Raw genomic sequence first — 20,948 nt, 5'->3', positions numbered from 1 at the left:
GAAGAATTTAGACTTTAATTGTTGCACGTGGCAATTGGAAGAATAAAACAAAGACTCCTGAATTTTAATGCGAATTTATTTTCTCACATATTGGAGATAATTATTCTTATATATTTTCTATGTACAACTTTTATTTATTCGAATTCACCATGCTATTTAATTTCATTACAGTAGTTACAGTCATCCAAGTATAAAGTAAATGTTTTGTTTGGGTGCTGTCCATGGTGCTGATTCCTAATTACATAACTTGATGATCAACAACACATTTTGTTATCTGTACCACAGTTAAATGTACATGAAGGCAAGGTTAAGAGTGATAATGAAAACCCATCTACATCTACAATTTTATTCTTGCCTTCAGCTCAAGACAAAGTGCATTATTACTGTCTATAAATCATTTGTAAACACTGTGTGCTTTCAGAAAAGAAAACCACATTAAGTCTGATGAGACAGAAATATTCCACAGACATCCTGAAAACAGAGCCAGCTGTAGGTTATTCCCTTTTCACTCACTCCTTGTGCTTCGGTGTTGATGCAGTCCCGTGTCTAGAATCACCTCTTCAGCTTCAAAGACCTCCTGCTTCTATTTTCCCACATTCAGCTGTGACTGGAGTGCATCTCTAAAATTTAGTGAAGCTTATCAGTAGTAACAAATCCAGTTTCACAGAACTCAGTTTTCCAGCAAACAGTGTTTATATGTGGTCAGGAACAGTCTGCAGAGCTTCCTCTGGGTTTCTGGTGATGTTGACATTCTGCAAAAATAAAAGCAACAAAAGAATCTTTCAAGACTAAAGTGGAAGTTACTGAAAAACAGAACGATGAATCAGATCTAACTTTAGTACGAGTAGTATGTAATATTACCATTTATGAATCCAACTTTACAATGTCAATAAGTTCAATGTAAGTGAAAAAGGGATGATTAAGCAAAGGCATCGTTTCTTCACAACTGCACACATATTTATTTAATCAGTACATACAAATGATACAACTTTACTGCCTACAGATGAATTATTGGCAAAGCTAAGCATTACAACAAATGTGCAGTTATGTAAACTCACCAGTGGCCTCTCTCTGTGTGTGTTGACAGCTTCAATATTGAGGAAAAATGACTCAACCTTACACCCTACAAATGAAGATGTAAGAAAAAGATTTACATAGAGTGAATGTGCGATACACTAAAGATGGGATATCATATATAATTAAGTTCTTACCACCTACCGTAGGCTATCGGTGTGAGTTTGAGCACAGTGTGAAGAGGGCATCTTAGATAAGGCAGCTCATCTTCAGAGACACAAATGTAAATATTAGAAGAAGTGTTTGTGGAATTAAAATAATATCACAAACTGTTGTATATTGTATCACATGTTTGTGCACAGTTTGAGACGTTTCTTTGTTCTACCTGCAGGTTTGTCAAGGAAATAGGCTAACAGGCAGCGCATCACAGCTTGGTGGCAAATGACCAAAACATTTTCCTGCCTCTCCAGCTCCATGATGACTGGCTCTAGACGATGGACTAGATCTTCATAGGACTGGACAAAAGACATAATTTCAAACATTTTCCCACAAGATCCAGACCCTAACCCAGGCTCATTTTATTCTGATTCTCTTAAGGTACATTTTTGGTAAAATGGTAAATGGTCTGTATTTGTATAGCGCTTTACTCAGTCCCTAAGGACCCCAACGCGCTTTATACTACATTCAGTCATTCACCCATTCACACACAGGCAATGGCAAGCTACATTGTAGCCACAGCCACCCTGGGGCGCACTGACAGAGGCGAGGCTGCCGGACACTGGCACCACCGGGCCCTCTGACCATCACCAGTAGGCAAACATGGGGTTAGTATCTTGCCCAAGGATATTTGGAATGCAGCCCGGAGGCAGCCTGGGATCGAACCACTGACCTTTAGTGGCTGACCTGCTCTGCCACCTGAGCTACAGCCACCCCATTTTTCTGGAAATGGTAGGGACAACAAATTGTATAGCTAAAAAAGAGGGGACCCAAATGAAGGAAACAGGAAGCAGGTAGACTAAGCCAAAGGCTAGCGTCAATGCTGATCTGATTTAGAACAAAAAAGCAAGAGCAGGAAGAAAATCTGCTTAAAGACACTTAGTCTTTATTATTTTTAAATTTTTAAAGACTAAGTGACCTCTGACAGTGTTTGCAACATTTTGCAAGCTTGGAGCACACAACTCCTCAATTTGTTTCCTCTCTAAAGTTTTGTCAAAGCCACTCTAAAGCTTTATTTTTGAAAGACAAATATCAAAATAATTTAAATCTTTTTTAGCTCTACATTCCAAACTAAATACTCTCCCTGAATGATCAAGTCAGTGTGCAAACTGCTTCTGGTAAGCTGCTCACTGGCCAAGAGAGGAAATTATTTGTACTAGAAAGATTCAGGTGTCAGCAGTGTGTTTATTAAAATCACAGTTATGCTTCCTTGGTTGCATAAAATATATTTCTAAAACTCATTCAGAGCAGGGCTTACCTCACCCTTTGGGTACCGATAGCGATATTTGTCCTGGTCTCTTAGTGCAAATTCTTCTGGGAAATTCTCCTGAATTTCCTCATAAGTTAGTTCCTCACATACACCCTTAGTGAGAAAAATATAACATGAAAATCTTTTTTGCAAGTGTACCGTAGCATAAAAGCACAAAACCTCTAAGGTATTGAAATTTCAGTCTCTTGGAGATTTTAATCGCAGATTAAGATTAAAACAAAAATTATAACATCCACGCTAACGACTTAGAAAAAGTGGTGATGTGAGCAAAAAGCAAAGTGTATAACTGTGCAATGGCAACATTTCCTTACTAGCACCAAGTACACAGTGAAGCTCATAGTGATGCCAGTAACCAAGATTGCAATTTATGTTTTGGACTGAAGATGGTGCTAGAGGATAAACAATGTTGCAGCTCATCTGTCAAGACACTTGATCAAATATTCATATAGGTTACACTCAAAATTGCCTCTTCTGCAAACTTAAAACATTTGTGGATAATTTTATAACGTTTTTAATATACTTTGGTCTATTACAGACTGAATCAAAGGGAAAAACATACTAACTGACTTTGTAATCATATCAACTTTTCAAGCATTAGAAAAACAAAATGAATCATTTATTGGAATAATTGAATTAGTGTTGCTGAGGTATTATTGTTTTATAACTCACCGCATCTATCTCATTAAGAGCCTTCCACTGTTCATACTGGACTCCCAGGGCCTCTGCAGTCTGGACAGTCCTCTTCATGTGACTCGTCCACACCTTGAGGTCTATGATTTTCTGTCCTTTGATGAAGGTCGCCAGGGCACTAGCATACTAAGAGAAAGAGTATGATTTTAAGAAGCTAGTTGACCTTTTAGGAAATAGACTGGCATTTATACCACATTTTTGCAATTTTACTCACCACATGAAATGCATAAGATTACAAACTACAGGTAACTAATTTTGCTTTTTCAGAAAATGTCAGTTCTTTATATGTTTTTATTTGTCAGCCAAATTACCTTTTGTCCTCTAGGGGATAAGCCCGTGTCTCCACCAATCCGACCTAACAGGTTGAGTTCGCTCTCTCCATGGCGGCTCAGGTAGATGGATCTTGGTGTGACGTGTATGTTCATGAGGTAGTACACTATTCTGCTCTGAATGTGGTCCTGGACCCGGTTCACAAGGTATCTACTGCCCACATCGAAGATCTTTATGTAGGAGAGTTTCCTGATCAAATTTATGGCATTGAAGATAAAAAAAAAAGTTATGGAAATATTTTTTATGCATTCTTATCATCACTGGAAGAAAGGTGTCATAGGTCACACCTGTCTTTCTCATCATCTATAGGCATGTAGCTTGCCCTGTAACAGTCGATGCGCTGGGTGAAATCTTTCATGGCTTCATCTATGTCACGGTCTGCATAATCAGGGCTGCCGAATTTTACTTGCTGAAATGAAAAGAAGGTTTAGATTAAAACATTTTTTTTAATTGCACAACAGCTTCTGTACATACTGAAGTCTACACACAAAAAGGTTATAGCATAGATGTGCTTCTCACCCTGATATTCTCTGCAATGATTTCTGGGTCATCACAGATGGATTCAACGAAGAACACCTGCATTCAAGAAGTCAGTTAAAAAAAGTATTATTACATCATGAGTAAATACAGTATAGTTAGTGGTTAGCTTAAAGGAACCACATGGTAAGCGTTGATATAACTCTGTACAAAAATCACAGGTAATGACATTATTAAGTTGGTAGAAGGTCAATATGATTCTTTGGACTTGACAGTAAATACAACACTACAATATCCAGATGCTCAGCTTCCAGAAACACAAAGTAACAGCTAGCCTGGCTTTTCTTTGAGGCATACACAAAAACTATATCCAAATAAATATTTAGGTTACTCTTAGCTTTTAAACTAAAGCAATATAGGATGTTTTTAGTTGTGCAGGATTGCCTCCATTGCTAGACTCAACCACTGCCACAGTTAAAAACAATTTACCTCACATTGACTATGGCTGTATATGCACTAATCACCTAGACAGGTAAAACAGTATTAGGCCATAAAATCTTTTTTTTTTTTTTTAACTTTTTTTATGTGAAGAAAAATAGTTATAGGATAAAAATAGGTAGACTTTTGGGCTTGTAATACACGGGTAAAAATCCTGTATTGACCTTTAGCTTACCTAAGCTAACTGGTTGTGATACATGTCTTTGATTCATGAATATATAGTGACAGAAAATTGATGTCATTTTATTTATTCTACTCTAAACAAGAACCCGCCCAAATAATTGCTTTAAATAGGCGTTTAACACTTACCTTGTAGCCCATTTCCATTGCAAAACTAACAATGATTGCCCTCCTTTCTCTTGTGGTGTTTGTAGCATCAAATACCTGCATGAGACAGGACACAGGTGTTATCATTTGGTAACAGTGACATGATTAGATGGATATAGATAGATAGAGAAAGTTTTTTCAAAATCAGAAGGACAGTTTTAGTTGTCCTCTTACTCACGGCTACTTGCCCCTGTTCCTTTGTGAAGTACAAAGCAACATCTTTGAGTGCAGCTGCTGCACAGGCCCTGGGAGAGAAGTGACACTCGTATATGCAAAGAGACAAAAACTGCAAAAATATGAATGATTGATGAGTGTCGTGTGAAAATGAAGATAAATCAAATCTGTCACACCATGATTTTACAAAATTCTCTTCAGTTATTTACATACTGTTACAAATGCCAATATTAAAAATGGCCAGTCTGTTGTTTTAAATGAGTAAACAGGTGCACCTTTGAGTAGTTAATCTTTAGCGTACTTACTTGCGAATCTTCATGGCTTCCTCATTATCAGGTTTGAAGAATTCAAAGTTTTTATAGATCTTGACGGCCTCCCTGCGGTACTGGCCCACGTTAAACACTGATGGAGTTGATAAACAGAGAAAAATTAACTGTTTCTTTCTGACACTTATATGATTAGGACTCAAGAATTCACTTGGAAAACTGACTTTTTGTCGGAACACCGATCCAGTTCAGGTAACGAGTGAGCTTCTTGGAAATGTATGTCTTCCCTCTGGCTGGCAATCCAACCATCACAATCATTGTGGGAGAGTTACAGAACTGAGGCACAGAGGCTGAGAACAAAGTAAACACACAAAAAACACAATGAATTCTTTCAGGTACACTTGGGACTTGTGAGCTGACTGGGTTATTCAGCATTAGAGCATCTGTTTCATGTTCAGTGGGTCACATGCAATCTAGAACATGTTTTGTCTCTGGCTGCTGAGGTCGTTTTCATTAACAGAGAGAATAAGAGCTTCACAGTGCTGCTCAAATGTCAAGTTTACGGTTGGTGTAGTAAGTTGCATGGGTTTTGTCTGTGCACAAAACAACTGCCCAACTGACCAAAAAAAATAAAACGGACACAAAAGCAGAACAGAAATTAAATAAAACTCTTTAGGTAGTCACATCTTAGAAACAACCAGAGAAGCACACTGCACCATACGGCTGACAGGACAAAATGCCTTTAATCTCCAAGTATGTTAAAATGTCCCTGCATGTTGTTAAAGCTCAGCTCAGCTACTGCAAGAATTTCCAAATGTAACAATATTAATCTCCCTGGAAAAACCTAAATTGGTTTAGACTTTGTCACCTATTATTTATGAAGGAGCAGCAAGCAAAGGAAAACTTCATTAGGTGCCTTTATAAATGCATCTTACCTTACCAAGGAATGGTCCAGTAGTCTCACTACTACTGTGTCTCAAAGTTCAGTAATTTATAACGTAGACTGCTTTGTTGCTTGCCGGCTAGCTGTACCCCAACAGGTACCCGGATGGCCTGTGTATATGTCCATATGAGGACATGGAAAGAGTTAGCCTCCAGACTGTTCGATTATGAATGGACTATGCAGCGTCAGCAAAATGCTCAAAGGACCATGCCAGACACTCAACTGAGAGCCAACTCAGACCTGGTTTGGTCTAGGCTGGCTGTAATCCCATCGCTGTGTCTATGTCTATGTCGCTCTCACACTGCTGTCTTTCTACGCGTCTCCCTTGAAAGGCCTGAGCTCAGTTCAAAATTAACAGGAGAGAAAGGTTAGAGTGTAAAACAGACTTGTGACTGCTGGACGTCTTGATGCTGATGAAAGCTTTTGCTGGAGCAAGAAATAAGTTGAAGCAGAGGCAGAACAAACATCAGGGAAGATAATGTACTGTAATCTCATACTCAAAGTGAGACAGGCTTTTAATAAACTTACACCCTCTCCTGCGGTTCAAGTTGCCTCCAGTCCATGGCACCCAGATCTTGAGCAGAGGTGTCTGTGTAAGATTTTTATGCTCTGTGGATATATTAATTGCCAAAGCCATGAGGCCTGTGAAGCAGGTCGAGGAGTTAACGACTGAGACGCACAGTCCTGTGATCTGTGTGCATATGTGTGCCTCACTGAACACTAACTACTGCAGGTCAGGTGACAGTTGCTAAGGAGAAATAAGCTACTTGGTAGGCAGGAGGGGGAGGAACTGAGGCCATGCTGCTTCTCTGCCTCTCCATCTGTTTCATGATTTAAAAGGCTTGAGAGAAGCTGCCAACAGAAGGACCCCTCATGAATTCGGATGAGCTGAGCACTGCTGGTGCTGCTGCACAAGCTGTATAGAAAGTGCAGTGCCAGTATTCTCCTTCCTTACCACTAGATGGCAGTTTAGACCATCTGTGTAGTCGCTCATAATCAAAACGGTCAAAATTTCAAATAATTAAATATAAGCCAACAACAACGATTAGACAGCACTAACCACCACTGCTCTGCCTAATTTAGGCCACATAGTTCATATCAACAGTCATCTAACAGTTATTTATATTATGGCTGAAGAAATCACGATAGTAGACAACATTAGACAGATCAGATTACCCCTATGAGCAAGTATTTGGTGATGGTGGAAAGGCGGGACTCTTCAATAGTAAAGGGCTTCAGACAGAAGTGGGAGGGGCATCCTACCTTTACGCTTTCAAAGTTGAGGGGGAAGAGAAGATTCAAAGGAGAGCTTTGAAGGACTACAAACAACAAAGGCAACACAATGAAGCAAAAATAATGTTTTAAAAGAAGTCAGCCACTTCCTGTCAAAGCCCAATTAAAGTTTGTGTAAGAACAGAATGAGTGTTCCTGTATGTGGTTGGAACAATCACTTTCTTGAGCTACGAATCATTCAAGCATTTAAACAGCAGCTAACTCAAAGGATAAATCAGTGTTGTGTCCACCAATAACAGAAAACAAAGCAATTTTAAATTGTATCATAAGGTATTTTTTCTAGCAGCATGTCACAAAACATAATTTAGCCCAATTTGTTGAGTTGAATCTCTGAAAAATGGCAAATATAACACAGTTTGATAGGCATTAAATAACAATGTGATTCTCACAGAGTTATTAGCTGAAAACCTGGATTATATCAGCATGGTGTGCAGTACGTTCTCAAAGAATTTGAGGAAACCTGAAAAGTGGAGGACAAAAAGAAGTGGCAGGCCTAAAAAAGTATCTACAAGACATAAGCAGCATCTCAAAGCCAGGTCTTTAAGAAATAGGAAAGAAAGACCTGAAAGGCCTGAGATAGGACCTGAGAGGTGCATATGATCAATCAGATGTACGGTTCCCTAAAGCCTCATCAGAAACGTTCGCAGTGGAAGAGCGGCTGTCAAGAAGCAATTTCTAAAGAAGGTAAACAGGGACATTATTGTCAGTATGTATGGAGGAGGTCAGGAGAGCAGTACAGCAGTGAGTGCTTACAACCTTCTGTAAAACACAGTGAAGGCTCTGTGATGATCGGGTCTGCATTTCAGCTAGACTCTTTGAATTATGAACCCAGAAAAGTTACATTACATTACATGTAAAACCATCTAGAAAGCATCTGATTGGCAAGGGGTTGGTTTTCTTTTTAGAAATAGCAATAATCCCAAACACACTGCCAATGTATTAAAAGGTTATCTGTATAGAAAAACACACAATCGAACACTGTCAGTCTTGGACTGGCCTCCTTAGGGCCTGGGCCTTATTAATATTGAAGCATTATGAGATCATCTTAAAAGACAACAAAACCAAAGATCTTTGAATGTCTTCAAGAAGTCTGGAGAACTATTCCTAAAAACTCCTTAAAGAATAACAAGAAAGCTGCCTAAGAGAGCTCAGGCTGTGTTGGTAAGAATAAATGTGATCACATCAGATATTTTCAAGATCATTCGAATTATGCAAAGTCTGTTTTTGCTTTTTATGCTGTACTTTCATGTTTGTTTGCACATAATTTAATAAATAAAAATAAACTAACGCACCGATTTCCCATTTTCCGAGCAAATATATAAAGAAATGTGGGGTGGCTCATTTTTGAATTATTCCCTGTGGCTTTCAGTTTCTCTTCTCAGTGCTAACAGTAGCTCCTGATGTGTGCCGTTTCTCCAAATCTCATTTCAAGTGTCGAGAAAAAGACAACCTGCAAGTTTTGAGCAGAGCACTTGAGCAAAACTTTGACTATTTGCACCACAGTTAAGTCTTTGTTTGATAAAGACACAATTTTTTTAGTTTTCCCTTGATACACCAAAGTGGAGTAATTTAATACACGCTTGAGATACTCGGTTAGGTTTGGTTTGCAGTGTGCTTTGGATCATTATCCATTATTGCACTGTGATGGACTGTGCAATTAGTTTTGCCACATTTGGCTGAATCTGAACAGAGAGTATAGGCCTGTCCACCTCAGAATTCCTTCTACCTCTACTATCAGCAGTCCCATCGACAATAAACATCAGTGACCCCAAGTTGTCTTTTGTGGTATTTCAAGCCTGTTGGTGTTGCTGAGCTGGTCAGTGCACCCTTTATAAGAATATATCAGCCATCCAGATTTTAAAACTCCTAAAGATTTTCCTATCACTTCTTTAGATTTACTTTTGTTTATCAGCCTTATTAGGTGTCATATTTGAGATTACAAGAAAAAGCTACAAAATACAAATCTGAAGCTTTAAATCAAGTTCAGATATTTTGTCAAATTCATCTGTCATGTAAAGTCAAAGGAACTGGTCTCACCTGCCTATGAAACCACTTGTCAATCAACTGCCAATCAATTTTGAGCCTCTGAAAAAAAGTCTACTTGACACAGTGTACTGTGAAAATCCTCCCTGCCATCATTAGCCACTCATGACATTTGCTTGCGACACTTGCACAAGTCCAAGTACTCAAACCTTAATGTCAACTACTCAAACTTCAGAGAACATCGTGACCCAGTTCTGGACCAGGTTTAAAGGGCAGCTAGCCTTGGGATAAGCTCAACAGAAGGAACATACTATTCTATTGGCTGTTTTCCTTGGTAGGAGAGGTACTTCCAAAAACAACGGCCATGCAGGATTGGAGTGCTTTATAATGTTTCTTTATATTTCGTCCAACTTAAAAGAAGTCATTTAACACGTGAGAAAATTACACCAAATAGTAAAAAAAATGAATATAATAATAATCTCTCCATGATCTCTGTGATAAGGCGCACTGATCACTTATTTGTGTGCTTGTTTTAGTTTCTGTTTTAGTTTCTTGTTTACCTGTTCAAGTGCATAAACCTTTTATTATCTTATAACCTTACTTCACTTCTTTGTTGTTCATTCATGATCAATGTATTACCTATAAACAAGGCAACCAGTGATGGTATAGATCAAAAATAAAGCAAGCTGCACACGCAATTTCTCATTGTTTGTGGGCGATTTGTATTCTTATCTTCATTTAAAGTGGAAGTTGATTCATTGATTCGTAGGAACACATTCAATTATTTACTCATATTTATGTTGCATTCAGTATGTCCATGTTGTTGAATCACATATTAATAGAGATTTTCTTGCAGTATTTTGTCTGGATATTGCTAAGACACATGCTCTCTTTAAAGTTAGTTAATCTGTGATCTCACCTGCGCTATCATGTCTTCGGAGCCTCGTATGTTCAAGCTGGGGAAGCTCCATTCTGTGCAACACTCCAACAAAACAACCAACAGACCATCAGCACAATCAACAGACAGAATTATATGGTCAGTGGCAACAGGATTACTGCTCTTTTTAAAGAACCCGAACAGAGTGCCAAAGTATTTTCAGCTCACCCCCACTCCCACTCTTCAGAGTCCTCAACATGCTGACATCTGATAGCAGCACACTGGGCTTGTCCTTTGCCGTTTGCCAGGGCCAGAGTTCACAACAAACATAATGAAAGGGGAAGCAGCACTCAGAGGATGCATCATAATAAGTGCAAAGGTCTTTGAGATGGTAGTTGCTGTTTTGCAAATGACGATATGGCAGCATTCATGTTAAATTGCTATCTCTTATCACGCACGTCTGATTTAAAGTACATCAGGGAGATCATTGTCATCGACTGTGTGATATATGTCCGGCCTCACTGGGCTTGTTGGGCCACTGGAAGCAGTGGGATAATGTGTTATTTATATAAAAGCCAGACTTAAACATGAGATAAGTCTTTAAAGCCTACCCAATATTATATTATCTAATTTTCTAGCCATCCATCAATACATTTTCTTCCACTTATACAGGGCAGGGTTGCGGGGGCAGCAGCACAGGAGCCCAGACATCCCTACAACCTCCTCTAGCTTGTCCAGGGGAAAACCAAGAAATTCACACGGCAGCCAAGAGATATAATCTCTCCAGCTTGTCCTGGGTCTCCCCCGAAACACCACACACAGGAGGTGCCCAGAATTCCTTCGAGGCAGTCCGAAAGACTTTTTCCATGTCCCAATTGTGATCTCGGTAACAGGGGATTGGTCTTCCCACGGCTGCCACCCAATAAGCATTGCACCCAGCCCCTATGGCACCTCCTGTGGGCGTTGGACCTACAGGAGGGTGGGCCCATGTTTTTCTGGCTGTGCCTTGCTTGGCCACATGGACTAAGGCCTAGGCACCCTAGGCCTGGCTCCAGGGTGGGGTCCCGGTAGGGGTGAACAGTTTCCTCGATCTTCTTGTCACAGGGGCTTTTGAACTGTCTAGCAACTAGAAAAAGGGCGCAGAGTAAACACATAGAGACAGACAACCATACACACCTATGGTCCGTTTAAAATCACTAATTAACCTAATGCTGTGCATGTCTTTGGTTGGAGGGAAGAAGCCTGAGTACCCAGAGAAGCCACACAGACCCAGGGAAGTGGCTGATGGCCACTCCACTCCTAAATTAGTACCTGTTGTTAGCAAAACCCTGATATGTGCTGTCAGGTGTTCATGGAGGGCTGCTAGCATCTTCAGCCAGTAGGTGTGAGTTATGCCAGGTCCTGGTCCAGCTCTTCATAACAGAGACCCATTGCTTGTCTGCTTTTGTGTTGCTGAGTAGTTCTTCATCTAGGAGGTTGCTGTGGTCTGCTCTTAGGTCCATTTACATTTTAGGAACGTCAGCTAGAAATGATTTTACTTTAAGTATACAGTATACAACTGTATCTCACACCTGAGAGCTTATGAACCCATGAGAAACAGCACGTAGATGTTTGTGGCTTTGTCCACAAGCTTCTCTCAGTAACCCCATGTCACAGAGTGTGGTTTACAGGAAGTGTAACTGAAGTTACCTCATATCTACTTTACATTTACAGAAAACAGCAAATTGTAAAAACACAAATCTAATCAGAATAATGTGAATAACATATTGTTGTGTTTAAACTGTCATTCTATCGTGTCATTTATTATTAATTATTGTCAATTCCAGTTCAGTGTAAACTTCCTTTGCGGTGCCAACATTTATGTATTGTCACAATATTTATGTATGCCTGGATTTCCTCATCCTGATCAGACATCTAATGAGAAATTTACAGAAGACACACACTAATGGGCCTTCCCACACACCAAGTTGTCATACTGGCTAAAGATGAGAGTTATGAGTAGAACTGGCACACCATGATAAATATCTTGGTACATGCAAAACCATTTACCATGTTAAAAAACTTTGCTTTTAGGTTGGCCGATTATATAATTCGGAGGTCTTTTGCCAACATGTTACTCAGCAGGATCCCAGCGGTCATGCATTCATGTTTCTGTCCACCTGTCAAACGTTCCTAGGGCCAGTCCTTGAATAATCACTCAGCACCTCCTGTTTTAAACTTTTGTATTTTGATAAAAGGATCATCTACCCATAAACCTTTGGTAATGTAGTAATGTAGTGTATTACTGTGGGTTCCATGTGTACATATTTCTACAGTAGAACCACAGCAACGTCTCTGTGGGCTGTTTTATATTGTTTATAAAGTGCATTGCAGACCATGTTGCAGACTCATGTAAAGATTCATAGTGAAACTGATTCTCACCTCTAGCCACTGTAGCTTCAGTGACTGTGAGCACGTATTCAAACCAAGGAAAATATATGTCAGAGCTGCTTGTGCAAAAGAACTGATGGCCTGATTGCAAGATGAGTCGATGTATAATTTTAAATGTCAGACTGAAGTTGTTCACTTTTTCTTACTTTGGTCTTTTTGATCAGTATATACAAAAGTAAATAAAAAAACATTCTGAAATTAACCAGAGCGATCAACAAATATGGAAAAACAACCCAGCGTCTGTGATGTAATCTCTAAAACGTCCATGTATTGGAGTCATTAAGATTGTGAGTGCATTGAACATGACCACTACGATGAGAAAATAAAGTGGACAGCAAAGAGCAGAGAGAGAGAGAGAGAGAAAGGGCGTGAGAGCAAGACAGAGACACAAACTTGACACTAGTAAACAGACAAAACTGACTACACACAGGTGACACTGGAGAAGACGCAAAGAGGAGAGACTAAGACTGATTGGACATGACCTTATTAATTGGTGGTCACATATTCTGTAGCATATACTGATAAACTGCATTTATCAAACAATTTTAGTTCCTAAATAAGTTTTTTTTTTTTTTTTTTGCTTTGATTTTCCCTCGCCTGTCCCGTTTGGTTCTTTTGCCATCAGAATTATTCTCTAAAGGCAAAGAAAGATGCCCAATGGATTCACTTTACCAAATGGACCATCCCGGCCTTGCTGTCTTCACACTGCCCTACTGGCATCCTGAATTATGTATGAAAGCAATCCTGATACAGCTGAACTCTGATCTCAAACCATGAAATTCTCCCAGGTGCTGACTTCTCCTGAGCATCCATGAGCCCAAATAAACTTTCTTGTTTAGAAACAATCAGAACAGGTCTTCATTTCTTGTTGAATTCAATTTTTTTCACAGCTTCATATTTAGCCCACCATTTCAAATCAAGATATTAATCTATGTGAATTGATTATAGTTCAGTCAAACTTCTGTGTAACTTACTTTGTGTCAGTAATGTCTGCTGTTGTATTCCAGGCCAAAGGTTTATAATATTGTTTACTATGGGTCAACCAGGACAAGTGATGGATGGAATTTTACTTTGGTCATCGAAATCCTAGACAGGGATGAGGACCAAAGTTAGAAAGTATTACTATCAAGTAGGACAAAATATTACTTAAAACGTATTTAATTTTGTAGGCTGTGGGACAGATTTACAACAAAATGCTGAGCTAGGGTGAAGGAGTGTTGTAGGCCTAATAACCAAATAATACAGTGTAAGCTCACATTTTATTCATGTGTTTCTCTCTGAAATGCAGATTAAAGAACTGCCACTGAAGAGAATAAATATATTTTTGATTTAAGGGATATATTTTCTGATGCCAGTCACTGGGCACTGTGCATGAGGTCCTGATGACTGATATGCAGGTGCAAAAGAAGATTTGTCCATAGGACAGCTGCATTATATTAAATAAAATATTCCAATGTATAAACCTGAAATCTGTGTGTAACAGTTGATTTTTTTTTTTTTTTTTTGCAGCACTAGAAACAACTATCACAAGCATATCAGGCATAAGACATCCCATCTCTGTCATTAAGTTTTGTGCAATTTGCTTCAAACCTTGTTAAATTATGTTTATGCATTAATTTAAAGACATTCTGCTGAAAGGAGAACTCCTACTGTCATGATCCTGGGTCCTTTTGACCCAGCGTTTTGTGTTTTCTCTTCGCGATTTTGGTTCTGTTCTCCTCTAATTGGTGTTTACCCTGTTCCCCCCCCCGTGTGTTCCTGTTTTATTGTGAAGGTCTGCGTCTTATGCGAGTGTTTTCAGTTTGCCTCCCTGGTCTCGTCATGTTAATCACTCCCAGCTGTGTCTCCCACCTGTGTGTAATCTCCCTGTGTTCTCTGAGTGTATTTAAGTTGTATTTTCTGTCATAGTAATTGCTGGTTCGTCTGTGTTGTTTCCCCTCGGTCTCCCTGCGTCTCCCCGTATGTATTTCTCCGGACCTCCCTGCATCCTCATTCTGGTTTGTCTTATTAGTTTACCCAGTTTAGGTTTCCGGTTTCATGTTTTGTCGCCACCGCTGTTTGTACTTACACCCCTGTAAATAAACACTCACCTGCACCAGAGCTGCTGCCTTTTGGGTCCTTTTCTACATTCCACACGGCTTGCCCCGGCAATCCGTGACACCTACAAAGGCATATGCCTTAAAGCCAGCTGCAAAAATCCCCCTGTCCAATGCTTTCAATCATAAAAGTGACTGTTAGTAAGCCCCTTTACTTTGCAATGGTATTTTGTTCTTGTTTACATAATTTGTGTTTTTGATTTAAGGGATTTTTTTTTTTATGTAAGTCACTGGGCACTGTGCATGAGGTCCTGAGGTTCTTTAAAATGCCACCCTTCGTCATGGTATTTTGTTCTTGTTACAAACAAGAGGGTAAGAACATTTGTGGTGAAGTTAGATGCACATTTTGTTCTTTATCTTTACCACATCGCGGTTTCAAAATGTCAGGTATCTACTATCACATTGTTGAAGAGACTAGTGAAAACACTTTTGATTCTTTGCACACTGCTCTTTTCTTTTCCTAGGTCTGTCACAATTTCCATACCCACTTTTCTTTGCTAGTTTTGAAATTTTCTTTGTGGTTAGGAGAAGGAGACAGGACACACTTTTCAAGCATATCTCATTTCTTGTTATAGAATAGAATAGAATAGAATAGAATTCAACTTTATTGTCATTGCACATGCACAGGTACAGGGCAACGAAATGCAGTTTGCATCCATCCAGAAGTGCTTTAGTGATATAGATATATTACAATATATATTAGCAATAATATAGATATGTGAGTATATTACAGAAATGGGTCTATTATGGTATGTTATAATGTACACGGTATGAAGTATGTTGTGAATATTCTATAACTATAAGTATGTACAGGCTGTAGTGAGTACAAGCTATGTACGGATATGAACAGGATATAAATATGAAAAACTATACAGAATATGAAATAAATAACTTTACAGAATCTGAGATATACAGCTATACAGAAATGGGAACTATGCAAGTTGTAAACAGTTGTAGGATTAAAGATTATCGAATGTACAGAATGATTATTTACACAGAGCTATACAGTAGTGCAGTTAAGATAAGTGAGGGTGTAGATAGTTTCTAAAGAGGCTATATAAAGTGCTGGTGGTTGTGAGTGGTGGTTCAGTCCATGTTATTATTGTGTGTTTGAGGGTACAGTTGTCCATTGTGGGTGTGTGTATGTTCAGTCCATGAGTTTAACGTGGGTCAGATGTCAGGAGGCAGAGTTCAGGAGTCTGACAGCTGTGGGGAAGAAGCTGTTCCGGTACCTGGTGGTCTTAGTCCGGAGGCTCCTGTGGCGCCTCCCAGAGGGCAGGAGGGTGAAGAGTCCATGTGATGGGTGACTGGGGTCTTTGATGATTTTCCCAGCCCTTTTCAGACACCGCTTCCTGTAGATGTCTTTTATGGCAGGAAGTGGTGCTCCGGCGATGCGCTGGGCAGTTTTCACGACCCTCTGCAACGCCTTCCGGTCCGAGGCAGAGCAGTTCCCGTACCAGACTGTTATACAGTTGGTCAGGATGCTCTCGATGGTGCAGCGATAGAAGTTCACCAGGATGTCTGAGGACAGGTGGTTCTTCCTCAGAGTCCTCAAGAAGAAGAGGCGCTGGTGAGCCTTCTTGACCAGCTTGGAGCAGTTGGTCGTCCAGGTGAGATCCTCGGAGATGTGGACTCCCAGGAACTTGAAGCTGCTCACACGCTCCACAGCCGTCCCCTTAATGTGGATGGGTGGATGTGGGTCAGCATTCCTCCTGTAGTCCACGATGAGCTCCTTGGTCTTCTCGGTGTTAAGCAGCAGGTTGTTTCTGTCGCACCACTCAGCCAGACGATCCACCTCCTCCCTGTAGGCGGCCTCATCGTTGTCACTGATGAGGCCAATCACCGTGGTGTCATCTGCAAACTTAATGATGGTGTTGGAACCATCAGCAGGTCTGCAGTCGTGGGTGAAGAGGGAGTAGAGGAAAGGGCTCATCACACAGCCTTGTGGTACACCGGTGTTCATTGTGATGGTAGATGAGCAGTGGTTATCCAGCCGGACATGTTGGGGGCGGTTGGTCAGGAAGTCCAGTAACCATTTGCAGATGAGGGAACTGATGCCCAGGTCTGTCAGTTTCCTGATGAGTTGTGAGGGGTGGATTGTATTGAATGCTGAACTGAAGTCTATAAACAGCATTCTGGCGTAGGTGTTGTTGTTGTCCAGGTGTGAGAGGACAGAGTGCATTGCGATGGAGACTGCATCCTCTGTGCTCCTGTTCTGGCGGTATGCGAATTGGTGGGGGTCCAGGGTGGGGGGGAGACAGGATTTGAAGTGTGCTAGGACCAGTCGCTCTAAGCACTTAGTGATGATGGGGGTGAGTGCTACTGGGCGGTAATCATTGAGGCAAGATGGGTTGGAGTTTTTGGGTATCGGGACGATGGAGGTGGATTTGAAGCAGGCCGGTACCACAGCGTGGGCCAAGGACAGATTGAATATGTCTGTGAGCACTCCTGCAAGCTCCCCAGAACACGCTCTGAGAACACGCCCGGGGATGCCATCAGGGCCTGCAGCCTTGTGGACATTGATCCTGCTCAGCACCGCTCCTACATCGGTGGGGGAGAGAGTCAGAGGTTGGTGGTCTGGCGTCATGTCTGCTTTGGTTGTGGTTGTGGGGTTCCCTCGCTCAAAACGAGCATAAAAGTTGTTGAGCTCGTTGAGGAAGGAGACATCAGAGGATGCGGGGGAGGGTTTGGTGGTCCTGTAGTCTGTGATGGTCTGGAGTCCTTGCCACATGCGTCGGGGGTTGGAGTTGGAGAAGTGTTCTTCTACCTTCTTTTTGTAATGGTGTTTGGCTTTTTTGATGCCCTTCTTTAGATTAGCCCTGGCTGTACTGTAGGCGTGTGCATCTCCTGACCTAAAGGCGGTGTTGCGGGCCTTCAGGAGGAGACGAACATCCCGGTTCATCCAAGGCTTCTGGTTGGGGTACATGGTGATCCGTTTCTGGGTGGTGACACTGTCTGTGGTTTTGGAGATGTAATCCAGTACAGATGAGGCGTACTGGTCCAGGTCTGTGTGGGTGAACATATTCCAGTCTGTGTTTTTAAATCTGTCCTGGAGCACTGCGTCTGTCCCCTCTGGCCACACTTTAATTGTCCTCACAGCAGGTTTCACACGTTGGATGAGTGGTGAATACCGAGGTGTGAGGAACAGGGAGAGATGGTCCGATTGTCCAATGTGGGGGAGGGGTGTGGCTTTGTAGGCTCCAGCCAGGTTGGAATACACATGGTCTAAAGTCTTGTCTCCTCTGGTGTGGCAGGAGACATGTTGGTGGAATCTGGGGAGGACTGTCTTTAAGTTGGTGTGGTTGAAGTCGCCAGCAACAATAAAAGCAGCCTCGGGGTGTTTATTCTGGTGTTTGTTAATGGCTGCAGAAAGTTCTTCCATGGCCAACCTAGCATTAGCGTCGGGGGGTATATACACGGCAGTGAGTATGATCGAAGTGAGTTCTCTGGGGAGATAATAAGGTCTGCATTTGACCATTAAAAACTCCGCATTAGGGGAGCAGTGACTCTCAGTAGTAGTGGAGTTCATGCACCAAGCATTGTTAATATAAATGCACAAACCTCCACCTCTGGTCTTGCCGGAGTCATCTGCTAGCCTGTCGGCTCGGTGTGTGTGGCGTCCTGCTAACTCGATAGCATTGTCCGGGCAGCTGTTGTTCAGCCATGTTTCGGTGAAAAACATGACATTTGAGTCCATAATCCGTCTGTTGTTAGTGATGGAGAGCCGTATCTCATCCATTTTGTTTGCCAGAGAACGGACATTGGCGAGAAAAATACTGGGTAAAGGCAGCCGGTGTGGTGTTAGCTTTAGCTTAGCCCGTAGCCCTCCGCGCCTACCTCGCCTTTGTTTACGATCTCGGCGCCGTCTGCGTGCACTTCCGCCCGGCCGGGGAGAGTGGGCAGCCTCCGGTGTTCTGGAGATCTCTGGGATGAGTCGGAGATCGGCGATAAAACTGTTGGAGTTGTGAGTCCAGATGTCCAGAAGCTCTTGTCTGCTGTAGGTCAGCAACGCACAGCAATTCTGGACGAATAATCCGGTTAAAAGTAGATAAAAAACCGCTAAATAGCAGATTCTGGAGAGACACTGAGCCTCGCGTTGTTCACGCGCCGCCATCTTGGAGTATTATCTTCCTTTGTTGAAAACCCAGTCAGTTTGCTGTGTTTAGTTAGTCCTGTCACCTCTCTCTCTCACTTCTTTTTGATGATTTTAGTAGATTGTGTGCCTCCTGTGTACTGTATTGGCCCACAATGTCTCAAAATTCCACAAAACACTGATTACTCATATGTGTCTCCCACTCACATATGTTTACAGAAAATAAATTCTTGGAGATACACAACACAAGATACAAAAGATATATGGAAGTGAAAACCACAAATTTTGAAGGCCTTTGAAGGCTTACCTTGGAAGCCGCCGATATAGATGACACTGGGCATGGTGGGACGAGGGAACTCAAATGTAAAGTCAACCCGCATGAGCCACAGGTCAGCCTTTTGGGTTAGAGACATGAGGCTAACATTATTTCCAAAATAACGATCACACAAGGCCTGATATGGTTGTCTGGAGACATAGTAGTCATTGTAAAAAACCATGATGTAATGGATCATATTTCTGATTCTTTGAAAAAAACCCATTTTGTCAGAGTTATGGGAAAAGCATATAGGGATGTAGGACACTGGAGAAGGAGCGACGGCAAGGTGTGCCTCTCCACTAAAAAGCCAGCGCACATTGAAAACCAAAGGCAGCTGGAGGTAATGTGCTAACAGCACACCACCTGGAAATGTAGGATCGGTCAGAAAAAGATCATATCCAGTTTTGTTCAGGTCCCCAATCAGTGTCTTATTCTCAAAGACGGTGGAAGTAAATTTTGCCACAACTTCCTGGTTTTGTAGCAAAAAGGTAAACTGACTTGACCACTGACCTCTTCAAAAAAGAGCTCATGAAGTCTTGACTCTCAACGGGCTGAGACTCTTCATGGATGATCGTGATGGAGGTATAATAAGGTGAGAATTCAGAAATATACCAGCTGGTGGATGAACGTAGCACCGTGATTTGATGACCTTGAGAGTGAAGAGCCTTCACAAGGACTTTAATGTTAAGCCAGTGGCTTTCATCTACTGGAAACACTAGCACTTTTCCACCATCACATGGGAAAGTCAGAGTTAAATAAATAAATAAAATTCAGTTGAATCGAATTGAGCACATGATATCTACTATAGACTTCTTCTAAAATTGTAATAGTTAACCTTATCAAACACCTGCCCATTTACACAATAACTGAAGAATGGCATTTATTTTAATTATTTACATTTGTTTGTGGTCACCTTACAAATGTTCCTAGGGTCATTCCTTCTACAATTTATCAGAACATTCAACGGCCAAATAGCTGTCACCACCAGTTACGGGATCAGAAACATGTCATTTTACCAATATTTTGATAATAGGCTCATCTACCAGTTATTTCTTGTGTCAAATGCTGTGAAATGGATAAATAGCACTTATGGTCTATTTCTCTGTTTCCAGTTTTTGTTCTATTTTTAATTTAAATATTATTATTTTTATTTACCATGGGGGTAAACTTCTGCATGACCTCTATGCAAGAAGCAAATGATGTTTGTGGCTCAAGAAGCAAGGGACGATCGTGGCTCAGGAGTTGGTAGTTCTTCTTGTAACCGGGAGGTTGCCGGTTCTCGGCCGTTGTGTCCTTGGGCAAGACACTTCACCCGTTGCCTACTGATGATGGTCAGAGGGCCCGGTGGCGCCAGTGTCCGGCAGCCTCGCCTCTGTCAGTGCGCCCCAGGGCAGCTGTGGCTACAATGTAGCTGCCATCACCAGTGTGTGAATGGGTGTGTGAATGACTGAATGTAGTGTGAAGCGCTTTGGGGTCCTTAGGGACTAAGTAAAGCGCTATACAAGTACAGGCCATTTTATCATGTTCTTCTTTTGCTTTTTGATCTAGGACTTTTATTCCATCATTGTTCGGGAGTTGTGTTCCTATAGGTTGAAGCAAATCCTCCTTTTTCCACATCTTCCAGATGTAATCTTTTCTCCAAAGTCCTTGAACTG

General features: G+C 41.2%; 1 protein-coding gene and 1 pseudogene across 4 annotated transcripts; both read right to left on the bottom strand.

Moving 5' to 3' along the window:
* Positions 1 to 58: 58 nt before the first annotated feature.
* Positions 59 to 10,978, bottom strand: LOC120737394 (6-phosphofructo-2-kinase/fructose-2,6-bisphosphatase-like). 4 transcript variants are annotated; one of them, XM_040038058.1, is made up of 14 exons: positions 6,734 to 10,394; positions 5,487 to 5,612; positions 5,302 to 5,398; positions 5,001 to 5,067; positions 4,805 to 4,879; positions 4,040 to 4,096; positions 3,808 to 3,929; positions 3,502 to 3,709; positions 3,170 to 3,316; positions 2,489 to 2,593; positions 1,400 to 1,529; positions 1,219 to 1,281; positions 1,059 to 1,123; positions 59 to 752 (listed from the first exon to the last, which is right to left on the bottom strand). In XM_040038058.1, exons 1-14 carry the CDS (start codon positions 6,840 to 6,842, stop codon positions 693 to 695), a joined length of 1,431 nt encoding a protein of 476 aa, XP_039893992.1. In that variant the 5' UTR covers positions 6,843 to 10,394; the 3' UTR covers positions 59 to 692. The 4 variants fall into 4 exon arrangements, with proteins under 4 accessions (XP_039893992.1, XP_039893994.1, XP_039893995.1 ...); XM_040038060.1 differs by having other exon boundaries at positions 6,198 to 6,851; XM_040038059.1 differs by lacking the exon at positions 6,734 to 10,394 and adding an exon at positions 10,401 to 10,978 and having other exon boundaries at positions 693 to 752.
* Positions 10,979 to 19,013: 8,035 nt separating this feature from the next.
* LOC120737360 lies at positions 19,014 to 20,057 on the bottom strand (annotated as a pseudogene).
* Between the last annotated feature and the right edge of the window lie 891 nt (positions 20,058 to 20,948).

Source organism: Simochromis diagramma, unplaced genomic scaffold (genome assembly GCF_900408965.1).
Source record: "Simochromis diagramma unplaced genomic scaffold, fSimDia1.1 OVJJ01000061.1, whole genome shotgun sequence".
Classification (NCBI taxonomy): Eukaryota; Metazoa; Chordata; class Actinopteri; order Cichliformes; family Cichlidae; genus Simochromis; species Simochromis diagramma.
This window is presented reverse-complemented; position numbering and strand designations above follow the sequence as displayed.

What these genes read in the sequence shown, in the direction of transcription:
- LOC120737394 (XM_040038058.1), bottom strand. Translation starts at nt 6,842, where the DNA reads ATGGCTTTGGCAATTAATATATCCACAGAGCATAAAAATCTTACACAG. An exon ending in TCATTGCAGAGAATATCAGG is followed by an intron (nt 3,930 to 4,039) that starts GTGAGAAGCACA and finishes TTTTCATTTCAG; the next exon opens with CAAGTAAAATTCGGCAGCCC. An exon ending in ACTCACACCGATAGCCTACG is followed by an intron (nt 1,124 to 1,218) that starts GTAGGTGGTAAG and finishes CTTCATTTGTAG; the next exon opens with GGTGTAAGGTTGAGTCATTT.